The 19,936-nt window shown below is 34.7% G+C and overlaps 1 protein-coding gene across 1 annotated transcript; it reads left to right on the top strand.

The window, feature by feature from the left end:
• Window positions 1-5,316: 5,316 nt before the first annotated feature.
• LOC109070772 (glucokinase regulatory protein-like) lies at window positions 5,317-19,877 on the top strand. Its single transcript, XM_042773370.1, is given in 21 exon segments — window positions 5,317-5,364; window positions 12,545-12,698; window positions 12,772-12,779; window positions 12,810-12,878; window positions 13,201-13,269; window positions 13,478-13,570; window positions 13,661-13,708; window positions 14,081-14,134; window positions 14,817-14,911; window positions 15,034-15,093; window positions 15,095-15,137; window positions 15,362-15,480; window positions 16,214-16,316; window positions 16,488-16,587; window positions 16,741-16,817; window positions 17,057-17,153; window positions 17,238-17,335; window positions 17,551-17,631; window positions 17,748-17,897; window positions 18,616-18,750; window positions 19,582-19,877. Coding segments are annotated over 21 exon segments (1,884 nt in total). The 3' UTR covers window positions 19,765-19,877.
• Window positions 19,878-19,936: the final 59 nt, after the last annotated feature.

Raw genomic sequence — 19,936 nt, 5'->3', positions numbered from 1 at the left:
TACTGTATCTTTTGTAAGATATCTAAATTATCAGCATGATCAAAAATTCCATGCTGAAAAACCTATTGTCCCTTACATGCCTTCTGTCATCATATTGATAGGCTTATCCTTTTTTTAGCAACGTATATATACTTGTAAAAAACATCTCCTTCAGATCATGGTTTACATGGCTTTTTGCAGTGTAAGGTTTACCTGATGATACATGAAAATATTTCTATCATACACAAACATGAGCTAAATTATTCTCCTGATGTGACGAGAACTCCTGTAAAATCATACTCAAAAAAATTCAATGCAAACTTTTATAGTCTACTGTATTTTGTCTAAAGTTTCTAAAAAAAAAAAATTCTGACTATTATTTTATATGTCAGGCTTTACAGGAGGAAGGACAAGTCAAAATTGTTTCCTTTGGTAATCAATAAAGCTATCATGAATAGCATTGCAGAACACACTTATCCCCAGTGTACTTGGTTCGTCAATATTTAGCGTGTAACTACATCCAACCGCAACATGGCTTTACCTGCCCACATTAGTAGTAGTAGTCCAGTCGATAATTGATTCAGCGATCTCTTCCAGTTCTGCAGGTGTCTGGAAATGTCGAAACCCTCAACCGCAGGAAGGGTCATCTGATCAGGTGACAACAAGACAACCCGCGTTAGGAGGATGTGAAGAGAATTTTAATAATGATTGTTTCGTATTAAAAACTCACTAAACAGATCATGTCTGTTAGCTTTGGAGCCTGCACAAAACTTCTGGTTAATAGGAAATAAATCCAAACTACTGAATCAATGATGTACTGTGCACGCTATCAGAACTTCATCTTACTTTTAGGCATATATACATAATTCAGCAGCTTGAACCAAATTTGTTGCTGAATTTTGGTTTGCTGAGGCCACCAAAAGTTTTTGGATTTCATGGGTTTTCGGTGGTCAGATCATTTAATTGGACTTCTTAAACTATGGAAGCATGTTTCTGCCACAGAAAAAAAACAAATAATAATAATTGTGACAATTATTTATTTATTATTATGATTTATTATTATTGATCATTGCCAATTCTGAGTTTATATCTCAGAATTCAGACTTTTCTCTTGCGGTTCTGTACAAAAAACAAGTCAGAATTATTTAGCTAAAATAGTTGCAATTACCTTTGCTGTTTGTTATTCTGTGGCCGAAGCAAGACAAACAAACAAACAAAAAAACAAATGTTAAACTGTAAAATCAGACAGTTCGGAGAGGAAAAAAGTCAGAATTGCAAGGTGAAAAATTCAGAATTGTGACAAACTTGGAAAATGTGAGACATTAGAATTGTGAGGAAGTTAAGTCTGAAGTTTGATATATAATCAGAATTGCAAGAATAAAAAAGTCAGGATGACGAGAAAAAAGTCGCAATACATTCTTTATTCCGTGACAGGAAATGGGCTTCCATGTTATGTTTAAAGTGCGTAGTTCACAAAACAATGTCAAAATTGTACTTTATGGAAATGAAGATACTGGACTAATGTCTGTAATGTCCAATAAAAATAAAACTAACTAAAAAATAACGAATAAAACAGACACGTTTACCCTGATCCAATGGAGAGGATTGAACACGTTCAGACTTTTTTTTAAGCGTCCTGAAGTGAATCTTTTTGGGCTGGCCAGACTCTCTCCCATAAGAGTCCACAGAACCTGGAGCTGCTATAATCACTAATCCTCGTTTTCATTCTCACGACTCCAAAGATATACCAGCTTGAACATGGTCGTGGTTCCCCTCCCGAATGAAACGCTGACTCAACCCCGTCTGCCGCTAGAATGTACACACAACCATTCATGCACATGAAGGATGTCATCAGAGGGTAAATTTATTGCAGATATGAAATGTCAGACCTTCTTCTATATAATAACGTCCCGGGCTGCATCTCATTGTAAATAACTTGACCTGCTGTGAGATGGCACAATGACCAATTAACGGTCTCTCCCCTCCGGGAATATTCCAGGACACCCCGGTCGGCCGAATACGCGGTCCGCAGGTGAGTAACAGAGATATTGACAGGAGCAGCAGGGACAGGTCTGTGAAGCACAAATGCACCAGCGTGAACAAATTAGGTTTTTAAAGCCCCACAAAACCCCCAAATGCAGCTCAAACATATACACGCTGAAATAAAGGATTGAACTCTAAATCAACAAAAAAACTCCATTGAAACGTCACGTTTGAAAAGATTTTAAAACCCATGTTACGGGTGCATATGCAGAAAGGACAATGGTTTGTGAGGTAATTTTTAGATGCTTTGTAATTCTTTTTCTGTCTTCATTTCCCCAAGACATCCAAGGGCCAACACTGACAGCCTCTTCAAAGAACAACTTACAATAATGACAGTTCATAAATATGCAACACTTCTGTATTTAGCTGATTCATTTCTGCTGGGCTATTATGCAAATTTAGTCTAATTTTATTTCTTTTCTTTAATAGGATCAGCATCGACTCATTCTGTCCAAACTTAGGGGTAAACTCTTCTGTGCCAAATTCTGACTTTATCGCCAGTGTGTGAAACTCAGTTTGACAGAAAAGGGCTTTGTGGTTTTTAAACCAACACCTCACCCACATATTCTTAATATAAAAGTCTTCTTTCCACCAGGGGTGTTAAACAACTCAATTCCGGAGGGTCGGAGCACTGCAACGTTTGGTTTCAACACCGACGTTCCCCTGAGACATCTGATACCCTGCTCGCTTTTCACCACCCGCCTGAAAGGCGCGTTTAGTTCTGTTGGTCACAGGCAGTGTGTTTATTTCGGGGTTGAGCAATCAGTCCCCTCTCGCACGGAGGCCGGTACGGCCGGTCCCTACGAGTCCTGAGTGTGTTGACCCCCGTGCTGTTTAAACGGTTTCGTAGGGCGAGGCGATAACGAGCCATGCACTTGTCACCGGGCACTTGTAACGCCGGGCTTTTTTATGAAATGGTTCAGAAGAGAAGTTAAAGCGACAAATATACCACACTACAGTTTGGCCGTCCTGCTACAATATAATTGTAGACAATGTAGCTTTCAAAATCCTCTGTATTGTGTTGCCAACACTCTGAAACCAACATTTGACATGAAACTACCAATTATACAACAGAGTGCAATTCAGTAGTCACTATAAAATCACACGACCAGTATATACACATTACTGTGGATATTATACAGAACATATAGTATAGGTATATTATAGGATGTATATATAGAGTGTATACTCTAGATATATACACACACACCACACACCACACCACACACCACACACACACACACACACACACACACAAACAGGACAATGTTGGACCTGGATCCCTGTTACCCAACTTTTTGTTTGGCGTTTATGCCCATTCAGTGCCTGCCATCTGGCTTTTTCAGATAAACGTATGCTTTCTACTGAACCAACCACGCTCATATTGGCATATCTTACTTCAAAGAGGTAGATAAAAATACAATACAGACCGGTACTAAGCTGGACTGACCTACGCATCAAAAACCACAATCTACCCCCAACCTCTCTCTTTGCTAACTACTGCATGCATAGCAAATGATTGCTGATAAAGTGCTGATAACCAACAGAAAGGTTAACATCTTGTGAATATGCACCATTAGCACATTTTTCTTTGAAATAATGTTGTTTTTTTTATTAAAAAGAAGTGGCATATTGGAAAACGGTGTTGTCAAATATAGTCTTAGATTAAAAATAAAAAAACAGGTTATGTACAGTAAGTATGGTTCAAAATGTCGTTAGCATACCCTAAACCCAATTTATGTGTCCATTTCAAAGCCTAAAACACCCCCTGTAAATAATTTATGTCTGAAACGGAGAGCAACAAAATGCTGGGCCTGGCAGGCACAATTGAGCCAGTGTTTTTTAGTAGGATCAAACACATTCACAGAGCTCGAGCAGGAAAGCAAAACATTGCGTCAGAATACGGATGAGTAAACGGCACAACATCCTTTATTCCTGGTATTTTGCCCAACAAAAGAGAAATTCAGCTCTCTGTAACAAAGCCAAGGTCAAGGACTAATGGTGAACATACAGTACATTTGGTGGTATTGGTTTTCTGATAAAAATTGGCTTATTAAGAGTTCTTCTTTTTTTTTTTTTTACCACGCCTCCACCCCAAAATAGTGCACTGAGAGAGATTCCAGTCTTTCAATAAAACGCATGTAGAGTTCGACTGTAATTACAGGTTTGACAGTAGTTTAAAGGTTTACTTTAAGTGCATTGAAGGGTGTGCAAAAAATTGCATAAATTTCCATACATGACCCCCGTAATGAATTAGTTTTCAAGTAACATAGTAGGTTGAAGACCATATTTCCGTTTTGCATACATAATACATCATTTTTACCCCATTGCACTAGCCATTAAATGTCATGATTTGACATGCTCCAGCTCAAGTCATACCCTCAGCACTATCTATTGGGCCATTTAAATCCTCTCAGACAAGACTAACGGAGGTAAAAGCAATTTCCTTAATGTGTTCTCCGCTGGGCATGGCTCCCGGGGAGCTTGTCGAAACACAACACTGAAAAGCATTATATAACACAGCCTTCTCTTATGCTTGACTGTAGTCATGGTGACCAACAAGTATAAAAAGATACACGCTGCATTTGATCTTTTTTCTAAGTCAAAACTGTATGACATAGAAAAACATAAAGTTTATTTGACTTACTCGCCCCTGCAGAGGCAGATGTGGCATCCGAACAGAGACAGAATACGGAGGCTCAATAAAAGTGACTAGGTGAAATTTTTCTTTCATATCTTCCTGAGGAGTTAATCCAGATGTGCGACGCCGATTTCCACGGAAAAGTATTACATGATTATCAAGAACGCGTATTTTGTATGCAACCACGTATTACATTGTGATCACGAAGCTGATAAACCAATCTAAGCCAGCGTCATCCTCAGCCTCGCAGTCCGCCCCAGTCTGACACGTCCAATGCGCCTCAATCTGTTTCCATCCGAATCCGCAAAGAGCGAGAAGACACGCTTCCTTTCTCGGGGATCTTTAATGATTTGAGAGCTACAGAAAAGCACACCGTCCTCTCATCAATACTACAAAGGAACGTCAGCCTCGCCACCAGTTACATCCGCGCGACTAATGTAACGCGTAAACGCGTAACTTCCATAGTTCGGTAAAATTGGCAAGATATTCACAGATTCGACTTTTCCGGATCATACATCACTCGCGGAGCAAACGTTTTTAAGTACACGAATTATGCCTTCTTTTCACTCGTAGTGATGTAGTAAACGAGCTACAGCGAGTTTGCCTGAAAACAAGCTTTCCTCCGCTCTGTACAAGAATACGTTGATCTCACAATGCGCTGGCGTTCTGGAGAGGACAAGTCCGAAGGGACCGTCTGCAAAGTGCGAAACGCGGAAAAAGGTTACTAATAAAACTCAATAACTTCACAGTAAACACACTGTAGTGTCACCAAATTCAGTTCACACATCACGATACTGCTCTCCTGCTGGTTATACTACAACTTTCATTTTGAAAGTAATTGCTTTTGCAATTTTTTTATGATTTTTTTATTATGAAAAATAGTTAATTACTTCACCATTATTGAACATAATAGTTAATAACTTTACTGTAACACACCGTACTTCCACCAAATTCAGTTCACACATCACTGCTCTCCTGCTGTTTATACTACAACTTTGATTTTAAAAAGGAATTGCTTTGACAGATTTTTTTGTTAATGATTTTTTTTTATTATGAACATAGTTTACTAACTTTACTGTAACACACTGTACTTTCACCCAAATTCTATTCACACATCACTGCTCTCCTGCTGGTTAAACTACAGCAATCGTTTTGAAAGTAATTGCTTTGGCACATTTTTATGATTTTTATAATGAAAAAATGTTAATAACTTCGTTATTGAACATAATAGTTAATAACTTTACTGTAACCACACTGTACTTTCACCAAATTCTGTTCACACATCACTGCTCTCCGGCTGCGGTATACTACAACTTTTCATTTCGAAAGTAATGCTTTGACATAACTTTTATGATTTTTTATATGAAAAATAGTTAAGAACTTTACTGTAACACACGTAATTACTTAAAATAGTTTTAACAGATTAAATCACGACTGCATTTTTACCACACTTCACCAGCCACCAGAGAAGCAACTTTCATCTCTACGTGCAATGATGCAGGTAGAGATTAACTGAAACTGCTCCTGGGTACTACTACAGTTACAGTTACGTCTATTTTAAATACACAGGTGCATCTCAATAAATTAGAATGTCAGGGAAAAGTTTCATTTATTTCAGTAATTCAACTCAAATTGTGAAAAACTTGTGAATTAAATAAATTCAGTGCACACAGACCTGAAGTAGTTTAAGTCTTTGGTTCTTTTAATTGTGATGATTTGGCTAACATTTAACACAATAACCCACCAATTCTCTATCTCAACAAATTAAAATATGGTGACATGCCAATCAGCTAATCAACTCAAAAACACCTGCAAAGGTTTCCTGAGCCTTCAAAATGGTCTCTTAGTTTGGTTCACTAGGCTACACAATCATGGGGAAGAATGCTGATCTGACAGTTGTCCAGAAGACAATCATTGACACCCTTCACAAGGAGGGTAAGCCACAAACATTCATTGCCAAAGAAGCTGGCTGGTCACAGAGTGCTGTATCCAAGCATGTTAACAGAAAGTTGAGTGGAAGGAAAAAGTGTGAAAGAAAAAGATCCACAACCAACCGAGAGAACCCGCAGCCTTATGAGGATTGTCAAGCAAAATCAATTCAAGAATTTGAGTAAACTTCACAAGGAATGGACTGAGGATGGGGTCAAGGCATCAAGAGCCACCACACACAGACGTGTCAAGGAATTTGGCTGCAGTTGTGTATTCCCTCTTGTTAAGCCACTCCTGAACCACAGACAACGTCAGAGGCATCTTACCTGGGCTAAGGAGAAGAAGAACTGGGACTGTTTGCCCAGTGGTCCAAAGTTCTCTTTTCAGATGAGAGCAAGTTTTGTATTTCATTTGGAAACCAAGGTCCTAGAGTCTGGAGGAAGGGTGGAGAAGCTCATAGCCCAAGGTGCTTGAAGTCTCAGTGTTAAGTTTCCACAGTCTGTGATGATTTGGGGTGCAGTGTCATCTGCTGGTGTTGGTCCATTGTGTTTTTTTTGACCAAAGTCACTGCACCCGTTGTACCAAGAAATGTTGGAGCACTTCATGCTTCCTTCTGCTGACCAGCTTTTTGAGATGCTGATTTTCATTTTTTCCAGCAGGATTTGGCACCTGCCACCACTGACAAAAGCACCAAAAGTTGGTTAAATGACCATGGGTGTTGGTGTGCTTGAAAATGCCCAGTAAAAACTCACCAGACCGGAACCCCAGAGAGAATCTATGGGGAATTTGTGTCAAGAGGAAAATGAGAACCAAGAGACCAAAAAAATGCCAGATGAGCTGAAGTCCACTGTCAAAGAAACCTGGGCTTCCACACCACCTCAGCAGCGCCACAAACTGATCACCTCCATGCCACGCCAAATTTGAGGCAGTAATTAAAGCCAAAATGAGCCCCTACCAAGTATTGAGTACATGTATAGTAAATGAACATACTTTCCAGAAGGCCAACAATTCACAAAAAACCAATTTATTTTATTTTTTTTATTATTGGTCTTATGAAGTATTCTAATTTGTTGAGATAGTGAATTGGTGGGTTTTTGTTAAATGTGAGCCAAAATCATCACAATTAAAAGAACCAAAGACTTTCAGTCTGTATGCATTGAATTTATTTAATACACGAGTTCCACAATTTGAGTTGAATTACTGAAATAAATGAACTTTTCCACGACATTCTTATTTATTGAGATGCACCTGAACATAAAAACAATTAAGTGTTTGCTCAGAATCTACATTACATTAATAAAAAGATTTAGAGTAGACCTATTTCATCATGTAACAGCATTCCAATTATAATTTTTTTTTTTTTTTTTTTTTTTTTTTTTGGGGAAAAGTTTGTCAGTGACTGTATCTTTCTCTCCAAACAATAATACATATGTTCTCAAAATTAATTTGAGTGCATACAATTACAATAAACAAATAAAAAATACATAATAGAATAAATTAATGAATGAATGAATAAAATTATTTTAATTAAAAAAAAACCTTGGTTATGTGTATATCATCTTGACAGACAAAAACATGAATAAAAATATTTGGTAAAAATGAAAACAGTGTCTTAAAAAGCAACCATGGACTCAAAAAATAAATTTCAAATTTTGATTACTTAATTTTGCCTTTAATTATTCCCAAGAATGTTTACAATGCACACACAAGAAATTTGTCTTGGTGACAGGTGCTTCCAGTGTTGAAAAAGTAGAAACATAGGCAATGAAAAAATGGAATATCACACACAAAAGTACAAAATGTAAGCAATAAATTAAATTTAATACAATAAAAAATGTACTTCAAACATAACAGGATAACACACACACACACACACACACACACACACACACACACACACACTAACACACACATATATATAGAGAGAGAGATGTACAGTTTCTGTGCAAATGGATGTCTAGAGTGTGCTGTTATTGTAGTACTTATACCGTTCCATGTAAATAAAATACAAGAAGGTCATACAACACAATTATTTTATGATGTTGGCACAAACTTAATTTAATCATGATAAATCAGTTTACTTAATCTGTTTTGAGTTTACACCACATGTATTTTGGTTGTTTTTACATTTTTATTATCGAAGCAAATACAACGATTTACACTTCCAATCATTATCTGCTCTGGACTGCAAAGGAAGAGAAATTTAGAAATGTAGAAAACAGAGAAGAAAATTATTTTTGTGTAAAAGCTACAGTCACAATGCGCTAAATATACAAAGATGCATGTTTCAAAAGTTTTTTAATCCAACACACAGGCAATCCAAACTAGGTGATTAGTGGCACCACAGCTAAATGAAATGACAAAAGATCAGTAACCAATTAACACAGGCAGGGAAAGGTGCAGACACAAAACAAAGTCCAAACTTAATGACACTGTGAGAGTATCTATGTTAGGTGGGTAACAACATAATTTGTGTTAAGAATTCTTATTTTCATTATGTGCTATTACTGTACATCCTACAGTTAACTGAAAAGTAAACTGCACTAGGTAACTAAGTTGAGATACAAGTTTGTATTGTGTGGAACCAAAGTCTATAAATTATGTAATTTTATTACATCATGAAGTTATGTAGTTACAAAGTTATTACCTATTTTTCCATAATGAACAATCATAAAAAAAATGCAAAAGCAGTTATATTTACAATATATGAAAGTTGTAGTATAACCAGCAAGAGAGCAGTGATGTGTGAACTGAATTTAATGAATGTAAAGTGTGTTACAGTAAAGTTCTTAACTATTTTTCATAATAAAAAAAAAATTAAAAATGTGCAAAAGCAATTATTTTCAATATGAGTGTTGTAGTATAACCAGCAGGGGAGCAGTTGATGTGTGAACTGAATTTGGTGAAAGTATGGTGTTACACTAACGTTATTAACGTTTTTCATAATTAAAAAAAAAAAAAAAAAAATAAAAAATTGTGCAAAAGCAACTATTTTTAAAATCAACGTTGTAGTATAACCAGCAGGAGAGCAGTGATGTGTGAACTGAATTTGGTGACACTACAGTGTGTTACTGTGAAGTTATTGAGTATTTTATTAGCAACCTTTTTCGCGTTTCGCACTTTGCAGACGGTCCCTTCGGAGTTGTCTCTCAGACGCCAGCGCATTGAGATCAACGTATTCTGTACAGAGCGGAGGAAAGCTTGTTTTCAGGCAAACTCTTTATTGTAGCTCGTTTACTACATCACTACGAGTGATAAGAGGCATAAATCGTGTACTATTTTAGTACACGATTTATGCCTCTTATCACTCGTAGTGATGATGTAGTTTTGCTCGCGAGTTATTGATCCGGAAAAGTCGAATCTGTGAATATCTTGCTAATTTTACCGAACTGGCGTAGTTCGCATAACTCCGCTCGCCTTCCTCACTTTAAGACGCTTTAAGAATACCAATCAATCCGCGGCGCTGCATCTCGGGCACATGCACCACAGGTGGCCAGTTACTGATTAATTCTCAGCAGTCACTCATTCACCTTCTATAGCCGCATGATTCATGAACCTGCACCGGCATGAATGCGGAACAGCCGCCACCTCTCCAAAAACACCCCTCACCAGCTCTGCTGGACGCGATTTATGGCGCCATTCAACCTTGCACATCCGATAGTCCCCTGCAAACATCATGAGAGACACAGGAATAGAACATCACAGAACTGTGGGAAGAATGGAATAAAATAAATAACACATCAGAACACATATCCATGAACAGTATACAGTAGTCTAATAGATCATTCAAAATACTTTAGAGTTTCACATTAAATAAGATGTGTGACAGAATAAAATGGAATTTTTTACTTAAAAAAAAAGGAATACTAGCATGATAATATTATATTAAGAATACATGTTATTTCAGATAGCATAGAATGCACTCAAAATAATCTAAGAATATGTTGAATAATTAATAACAAAACAGACATGGCTGATTCACTCTGCTGGGAAATTATGCAAATGAATTTCAATTTTAATTATTCTCTTTAAGGCATAAGTGTGACTCATTTGGTCCAAATTAATAACAATCCGATGTAACAAACTACTTTTCAATATAATATTTTAATATTTTAATATAAAAATAATTATTTAAGAAAATCTATAGAGAGAATCGTCTACCTGGGATATTAATATTACATTAAGAATACACAAAAATTTCTTATAAAATGGAATACAACCAAAAACATTCTAAGAATTAATCTAAGAATAATATGAATAAAATAATTAGATAAAAAAGCTTTTTGAAATTAGAGAAACAGTAAATAATGCTAATATACACAGCACTGAATATATCATAATAGAATGAAACAGAATAGAACAGAACAGAATACGTATTTGACTACTGATCATACAGAATACTGGTATACACATCAAACCAGAATAGAGTAGAATAGAATAGAACACTGATTTGACTACTGATCATACAGAATACTGATATAACATAATAGAATAGAATAAAATAGAATAGAATAGAACACTGATTTGACTACTGATCATACTATAAAAGAAAACTTATATAACATAACAGAATAGAGTAAAATAAACACTGATTTTGACTACTGATCATACAGAATACTGATATAACAATAGAATAGAAATAGAACACTGATTTGACTACTGATCATACAGAATACTGATATAGAGAATAGAATAGAATAGAATAGAATAGAACACTGATATGACTACTGATCATACAGAATACTGATATAACATACTAGAATAGACTAAAATAGAATAGAATAGAACACTGATTTGACTACTGATCATACTATAAAGAATACTGATATAACATAACAGAATAGAGTAGAATAGAATACTGTATACTGTATACTGCTTTGACTACTGTTCATACCATAATTGAATAGTGATATAGCATAACAGAATAGAATGCTACTGATTATACCACAATAGAATATTGATATAACAGAATACAACAGATTAGAACAGAACAGAATAATTATAATAGAATACTGATATGACCAAAATAGAATAGAATGGAACAGAATACTGCTTTTACTACTGTTCATACCATAATAGAATATAATACTGTTTTGATTCCAGATTATACCATAGGACTAGGAATAGAATAGAATAGAATAGAATACTGTTTTGACTACATATTATACCATAGGATAGAACATAATAGATTAGGATACTGCTTTGACTACTGATCATAATAGAATACTGATATACCATAATAAAATAAAATATGGCTTTGACAAATGATCATAACCGAATACTGACATACCATAATAGAATAGAATACTGCTTTACAATTATAGAACAGAATAGAATAGAGTAGAAAATAATAGAATACTGCTTTGACTACTAATCGTAACATAATACAATAGAATACTGTGTTGACTACAGATTATACCATAGAATAGAATAGAAAAGAATAGAATACTGCTTTGACTAGTCATCATAATAGAATACTGCTATACCATAATAGAATAGAGTAGAAAACTGCTTTCACTACTGATCCATATGTCCTGGCAAATATAGTTATAATATAAACCAAACATTCTACTGTGTGTCAATATCTCATTTTTATTTTTTTATTTTACAGCTGACGGGTCAAAGTTCATTTGGTGAACTTTGTTATGCTCACTTTGTGCTCAGTGAGGGCTTTTCTCTCTGTCAAGCGATCTCAGTGCATTTTATTTTCATGCATGTTTACCGTGCATTGCACTAATCAGAGTAAGTGCTGAAACACTGGAGTCTGATGAACAGGATGAATTGAAGGTGAGTGAAAACTGAACACAGTTAACTGGCTGTGCTTTCATTTCAAATGTCCTGTAGCTGGTAACAGACCAATAAATCTTCTTCCTCTGCAAGCTAAAATGGTAATTACAGGAGCTCTCGAGTGATGCTGTTAATCTTAAGTGCTCGGTCTTTTGTCTAACGTAGCAGTCGTGTCACGAGCTCTCTCTACCCGTCACGGAAAAATGCAACCCCATCAGCAGAGATATTGATAGAGTGAATGGCAAACAGATGGTGCAAATACTGAGAAAATGCGACGCCGAGATTTTTGGCGAAGAAAAAATCATGATCCTTTCATCAGGTTTGGCATATTAGTTTCAGACAATATATGTGAGAAATAATTGTACTTTAGGTCATTATGCTCCTAATAAGAGTTTTCCATGTAAAGCTGACCTGTGCATTTTGTTTATAGAGACTATATAGTTCACCAGTCATCCAAACGATGGTGGATATCGCAAAGAGGGTGGAAATGATGCTAAGGGTCTGTAATATGAACTAAAAATACTTTTTAATTAACAACTCAGAAATATAAGTTTAAGTTTAGGCCTATTTTAATTTAAATAAAAAAGTTTTATATATATATATATATATATATATATATATATATATATATATATAATATATATATATATATATAGATATATATATATATATATATATGTATATATATATAATTGATCAGTTATTTCACTAATATCATTATTTATTTTTCAGTAATTTATTTTTTCTTTTAATTAATTTTTATAAATGTTCTTAAAAAATGTAAAAATGTTAAAAACATCATAATTGATTTGTTTCTGCAGGACCCAGAGGAGAGTTTAATTGTATTAAGTGGCTGTGGAACATCAGGCCGTATTGCATTTCTTTTGGTGGTATTGAGTTTAAGAAAGATTTAATAATTAATAAATTTAAACAAACAAACAAACAAACAAATAAATAAATAGCTAATTAAATATTTTTTTTTAATTAAAATTACAAACTACTGTATATTTACAATATATTTATCTGTTTTTTTCCCCACTGTGTTCTTCATGACTGTCAAATTTCTTTAAACTTGTCATATTGTATTTCATACTTCAGACATCCTTTAATGAGATGGTGAAAGCCCCAAAACAGAAACAGATCTGTTCGTACATCATAGCTGGAGGTGACAGGTGAATAAACAGTCTGTCTGTTTGAAATGCATAAGATGAGTCTCCAGTGTGACACTGCAGTTTTTTCAGACTATTTCAGTTTTTAAAGGGGCCATGCTGACAATCACAGGAGGCTCCAGAGGACGACCCGGCGCTGGGAGCTCGCATGCTGGACAAGGTGAATGCAAGAACAAAGAGTTCGCCATCCTAAGCAGAGACAACAGGCTATTCTTTGACATTTTCAGAAGAACATGTGAGTGGCACCTGTGCTCAACACCACAGGTTGCTGCTTATCAAGTCAATATTGCTCACCCCACGTCTCACTCATTTCCACCTATTTTATCATTTGAAAATCAAGTCTAATCAATTAGAAAAATAAGTGAGTTAAAGAACTTTTAGAAATGTAGATATTTGAATAAGGATATTAATAATGAAGGTGTTTTTTTTTTGTTTGTTTTTTTTAACAAAAACACTATCTAACATTCATAGAGCTTGACTTATTGAAACATATCTTTTTCTCAATTTCCTGTTTTTCTTTTTCCACTAACAGATTTGTGCAGGAAAGAAGCATGTCCTGTTCGTTGGAATATCCTGTGGCATGTCGGTATGAATGATACTATTGTCTTTTTCTCAAATCACATTATTCAGTCAATAGTAAAGTACATAAATCGTGACAATACAAATTTAAATAAACTATCTTCTCATTTGTAGATTCATTTAGTGAATTATAACTACAAATCCAATAGTTCTGTTAAGTCCAAGAACAGTCCCGGTTTTTCAGATTTAAAATTTCACATTTTACATTCAAAAAATTTCACATTTCACCTAAAAAAAGGACCAGCAAAGCCTCCAAAAGCAAAAAAACATACATAAAATAATGTTAAAAAAGAATATTAACAATTTGAATTAATGCAGTGTAGTCACAGTCTGTGAAAATGAAAATATTAATGTTAAAACCAGTTTAAACCTACAAACATAATAATAATGAATTAAATTTTGATCACTGAAAGTAGCCTCAAAAGCTGTCACTGGGGTGGTACCCTTGCTAATATGTACATTTAAGGTACTAAAAGGCAGTTTTTGGTGGTAAATAAGGTACAAAAGTGTACAGTGACAGCTTTTAAACTTTTATTTTTTTTTCTTTGAGTGTATGGTAGAAAATGTCTGCAGTTTTTATTTGATTTCTTTCAGACGTACAGTATGCAGGTAACATTAATGTGAGCTTTTATCAAAGCCGTCTGTGGGTCAGCTGTGAATGCACTTTATGATGTTCTTCTGTGTCAAAGGCACCATTTGTTGCTGGGCAACTGGATTTTTGTCTGAAGCACTTAGACGTCTTTACTCCAGTGCTTCTGGGATTCAATCCTGTACATATGGCGAGGTAGACCTACTGAGTGCATACAATGCCTTTCGGCATATTACAGGCGCTCATACTTGCATATCATATTTTAAGTGTATCAACAGTAACAACAGTAGATGGTGACATTCTTGCCTTCCTGACAGGAGTGAACCAATGCAGGACTGTTCATTTCACTTTAAAGACGTTGCAGAGAGGATGATTAGAGCAGAGACATAAGAAAGCATTCGTCCTAAATCCTGTATTGGGGGTATGATACATTGCATAGACATAAACACATCTGTGCACATGCAACACACTACCAACCACTCTGAACACCTTAGCAACCACACTTGTAACCACTGGCAAGTAGCTAGGACACTTTATCATAGTATCAAAGACGTATAAATGAGTTTTCTTAGTAATGTTTAAGGAGTATCCACTCATCATAAGCAGTAATGATGCTGTTGTTGCACTTCTGGTCTCTCCTCATAGGCTGAGGCCATCAGCGGATCGTCCCGGATGAAAGGAGGCAGTGCAACTAAAATCATTCTGGAATCTATTCTTCTGGCCGGACATGAAGCTGCATTTAGAGGAAAGAGAGTGACACCTGAGTAAGTTTAAATTACAGTTTATATATATATAATATATAATATATAATATATAATATATATATATATATAATATATAATATATAATATATAATATATAATATATAACATACATATATCTTTAAATTATATGTGTATATCAGTCTGTGCAATCTAAATATATATACAAATTTCTGTAGTATATTTTAATTGAATACTAAACCTACCTGAAAAGCTGAAAGCACTCTTTGCTTTATTTGTATCATTGTCCTGTTGTTTGTAATTTCCATCGTTGTTCTTATTTAAAAAAAAAAAAAAAAGTTTGTAAATAATAATAAATTGTGATAATCCTTATTATAAAAATAACATTGCAAACATCCCACAAATTATGGAAATTAAAAAAAATAATAAAATAATAAAAGTAACTGGTAGCTGATTTTCCACAAATTTATGAAAAAAATTACCACCACACCTATTTATTATCATTACCACATTATACTATTTATTATCATTACCACATTATATATATATATATATATATATATATAATATATATATATATATATATATATATATATATATATATATATATATATATTAATATATATATATATATATATATATCATTAAAAATAATGGATTTAAAATAATTTCATGAATCCCTGATGGGGACTGTTGGGATATGCAGTATAAAATATGGAATAATTTTTCACAGTTCTCTTAAGAGTAATCTACTATGATTAAATGTGTCATTCAGATGCATTTCTGCCTGGATCACAGCGAGTGAGATGGTTAATGAAACCACTTACTCACACAGTGATGAGCTTGCAGCACTTATTCAACAAGCAGAAAAGAACTACATCACACCACTACATTATCTCCTAACAAAAAAAAAACATTATTCCCACATAAACAAACAGAACTAACTTCTTATGTATTAAAAAAAAAAAATGCAGAAATTGTCTTTGTAGTCAAGGTTTTGTCATAATCAAAGGCACACTTATAATAAATGTTTTTGTAAATCTTTCAACAGCCTTCAGATGAAAGCACATGTGTACTATATTGGATGGCAAACTCTGGGCATTATAGGACTGACTGATGCCAGCGAATGCGTCCCAACTTTTGGAGCAGGTGCTGTATGCAGTGGCAAATATTTTACCATTCGATATGTTCTTTAAATGTGTTAATTTGACAGTTTGTTAACAGGTAAATAACAGTGCAAGGATAAATTAATGGGAAATGTTTAAACCCAGAACCAACTTTTAATTGTCGTTTTTTTATCAGATTTTGATGACATCAGAGGTTTTATCAACAATGGTTTCAGAGAAATGAAAAACAAAGAGGGAGATCTATCATTTCTGGTGAGCTCGAAGTTATTGATTTAGCAACTAAATTTAACAACAAAAATTAAGATCTTATCATCATTTACTCATTCTCATACTATTCTAATGAATTAAATGTTTTTTCATCTAAAACTATCCCTTTAAAGGTAGCAAATGCAGAAACAATTGGAATAATCTAAGGCCTTTGATATTCACCTGAATATTTCTTATTACAACATTTATTAATAAATTTTAATAAAAAAAACAACTATTTCTAGGGGCCAGAATTCGTAATTGGTCACAAAGATTTTGTGGACACTATCTTACCGAGTCTGAGTCAAAATGACGTGATGCTGTTTCTGTTTACAGTGAATGGTGAGCAAACACAAATTGGTTGCATATAACAGTACGGTCAGTTCCTTGAATATATTTTACAAATATTTGAATGTCTCTCCTAAGATGACCTGCATGAGGTGACGGCACTGGCTGATCAAGTGAGGCGAAGGACATCTAATTTGCATGCAATTGCTCATGACCTTGAGAAATTCACCATTCCTGTGAGTTAAATGAGTAACAAGGATTTTTGCCTCTAGCAAAAACTCTCACTTCTTAATAAAATTCCCTTACAGTACACGTCTTATAAGTGCATAATGGTGCTTATGTAATCAGATAATTTATTGCATGGACTTTGCAGTTTAAAAGAGAGCAAATATCTTATATATTATTTTAAATAATATTTAAATTCAATATATATATATATATATTGCTTCAGGAAACAGTATGCAACATGTTTGGAACCGTTCTGCACATCACATGGTCTTTTTCTTCAGAGGAGGTGAACTCAGTTGTAATGGTAAGCCATTTGTCACATGAACCCCCACAAGTACCAATTTACCTGAAGTATTTATACTGTAACATCTATATATACACATGCTGTAAGAATAATAAAGTAAACACTTTTTTTAACAGAGACAGCGCTGGGAGCTTTCAACTAAATGGTGTCTTAATGCAATCAGCACAGGAGCTCATGTACTGAAGGGAAAGGTCTACATGAATTACATGATAGACCTCAGAGTAACTAACAGCAAGCTATACAGAAGAGCCATCAACATTTTACAGGTATCAGTAACAAATTCTCTAAGTCATACTGTTAGAATCAAATTAAACCCCAAGTTAGATTAGACCTGATAAATGCAACCTGTTTTTGATCTCTTGTAGAAACTATACAGTGGAGATCAAAATTAGAGAACAATCTATAAACACTTGATTATTTTCTGAAATATTGTAAATCTTCATCTGTCAAAATTCGAAGGAATATTAGCTGTGGGTATACCACTGTTCTACTAACATGTTTGACAAAATAACCAAGGCATTTCAACAAAAGCCTTTATTTTGTGGAAAACACAGTGATTGAAATTAGAGAACAGTAACCAATATAGCAGATTACAACTACAATTTTACAATTATTCGGGTTTAAATCGGGACTGAATTTCATAAATTCAGTGTTTTCAGCTTCAAGGAACTGATTGGGAGATGTTTGCAGGGAAGGAAAGCATATTATGCTGAAGGAGGTTCTGATAAACATTTGCATTCACCTGCCATGTAGCTGTATAAGAGGCCCGACTCCTGCTGCAGAAAACAAACCATAAATCAATGGAAAGATTATTTAGTGAGCTTTCAGATGATGTATAAATCTCAATTTCAAAAAATTGACCCTTATGACTGGTTTTGTGGTCCAGGGTCAAAAATATTACATCTGTCTATTTTTAATTTTCAGTTTTGAAAACTAATTTGAGCTTTCCGTATGGTGTGTTTAATTATATACCATCACTGTCAGCGGTTCACAGGCTGCTCCAAAGGCGAGTGTGAAAGAGCTCTACTGAGAGCCATCTACAGTACAGATGACCTGAGTGAAGACATGACATCAGCAGATGTGTGGAAACACACAGATGTGGCTAACAGACGAGATCAAGTAAGAACTCGTTTATTTATCTTCACCATCTGTTAAGCAGACAGCAGTATTAAAGATTGACAAACACTTATTTTTAAAAGAATATTTACACTCACAAAGAATAGTAGGCGACATGTGACAAACTAATAATAAAGGAATATTTAACCCAAAAAAATTTGCTGAAAGTTTTTATCACCATCAGGCCATCCAAGATGTAGATGAGTTTGTTTTATTCATTAGATTTGGAGAAATGTAGCATTGCATCACTTGCTCACCAATAAATGATCCTCAGCAAATAATTGCCGCCATAATAATAAAACAAAAAACAGCTGATAAAAACATCACAATAATCCACAAGTAATCCACACAACTCCAGTCCATCAGTTAATGTCTTGTGAAATGAAAAGCTTTGTGTTTGTAAGAAACAAATCCATCACTGGATGAGAAAACAATCAGTTGGACGGAAGGTGGTTTAAATGGTTTAAATGTTAAATGGTTTAAAGTTAAAATGATAATTAATGATGGATTTGTTTCATACAAACACACAGCTTTTCATTTCACAAGACATTGACTGATGGACTGGAGTGGTGTGGATTACTTGTGGATTATTGTGATGTTTTTATCAGCTGTTTGGAATCTCATTCTGACGGCACCCATTCACTGGTAAGCAAGTAATGTAATGCAAAATTTATCCAAATCTGTAAAGAAACAAACTCAGCTACATCTTGGATGGCCTGAGGGGGAGTCAACTGTAAACAAATTTAAATTTTTGGGTGAACGTTTCCTTGACCAATTATACACTTTTTCAAAACCAGGTTTAACTGTTATTCCTGATATGTTCTGCACTGGCAGGTGGTTCCGACTGCACTGGTGATGATCCAATGCGGCTGCACTCTTGCTGAAGCACGGCATCACTTGGATTGTCATCCTGTGATTCGAGATGCAGTGAGTGCCTGCTTCAGTTCTTCTAAGACCAAAAGCACAATGGACTACAACAAAATAATGCATTCTCACAATGAAGGGGCATTTTTATGATAATGTGTTTAAGGGTGTGTTGCTTGGCTGCTTATCAGCGACTCCAAATTGTTATACTCTGTACGCATGAGGTGGCCTTTTGTTTTCATTGAAATAAACCCAACTGGATGACATCAGGGGAATTCTGATCATTTTTTCACAAAATACTTCCTTGATAACTGTTCCTAGTAGG

This window comes from Cyprinus carpio, chromosome A17 (genome assembly GCF_018340385.1).
Source record: "Cyprinus carpio isolate SPL01 chromosome A17, ASM1834038v1, whole genome shotgun sequence".
In the NCBI taxonomy this organism is placed as follows: domain Eukaryota; kingdom Metazoa; phylum Chordata; class Actinopteri; order Cypriniformes; family Cyprinidae; genus Cyprinus; species Cyprinus carpio.
This window is presented reverse-complemented; position numbering and strand designations above follow the sequence as displayed.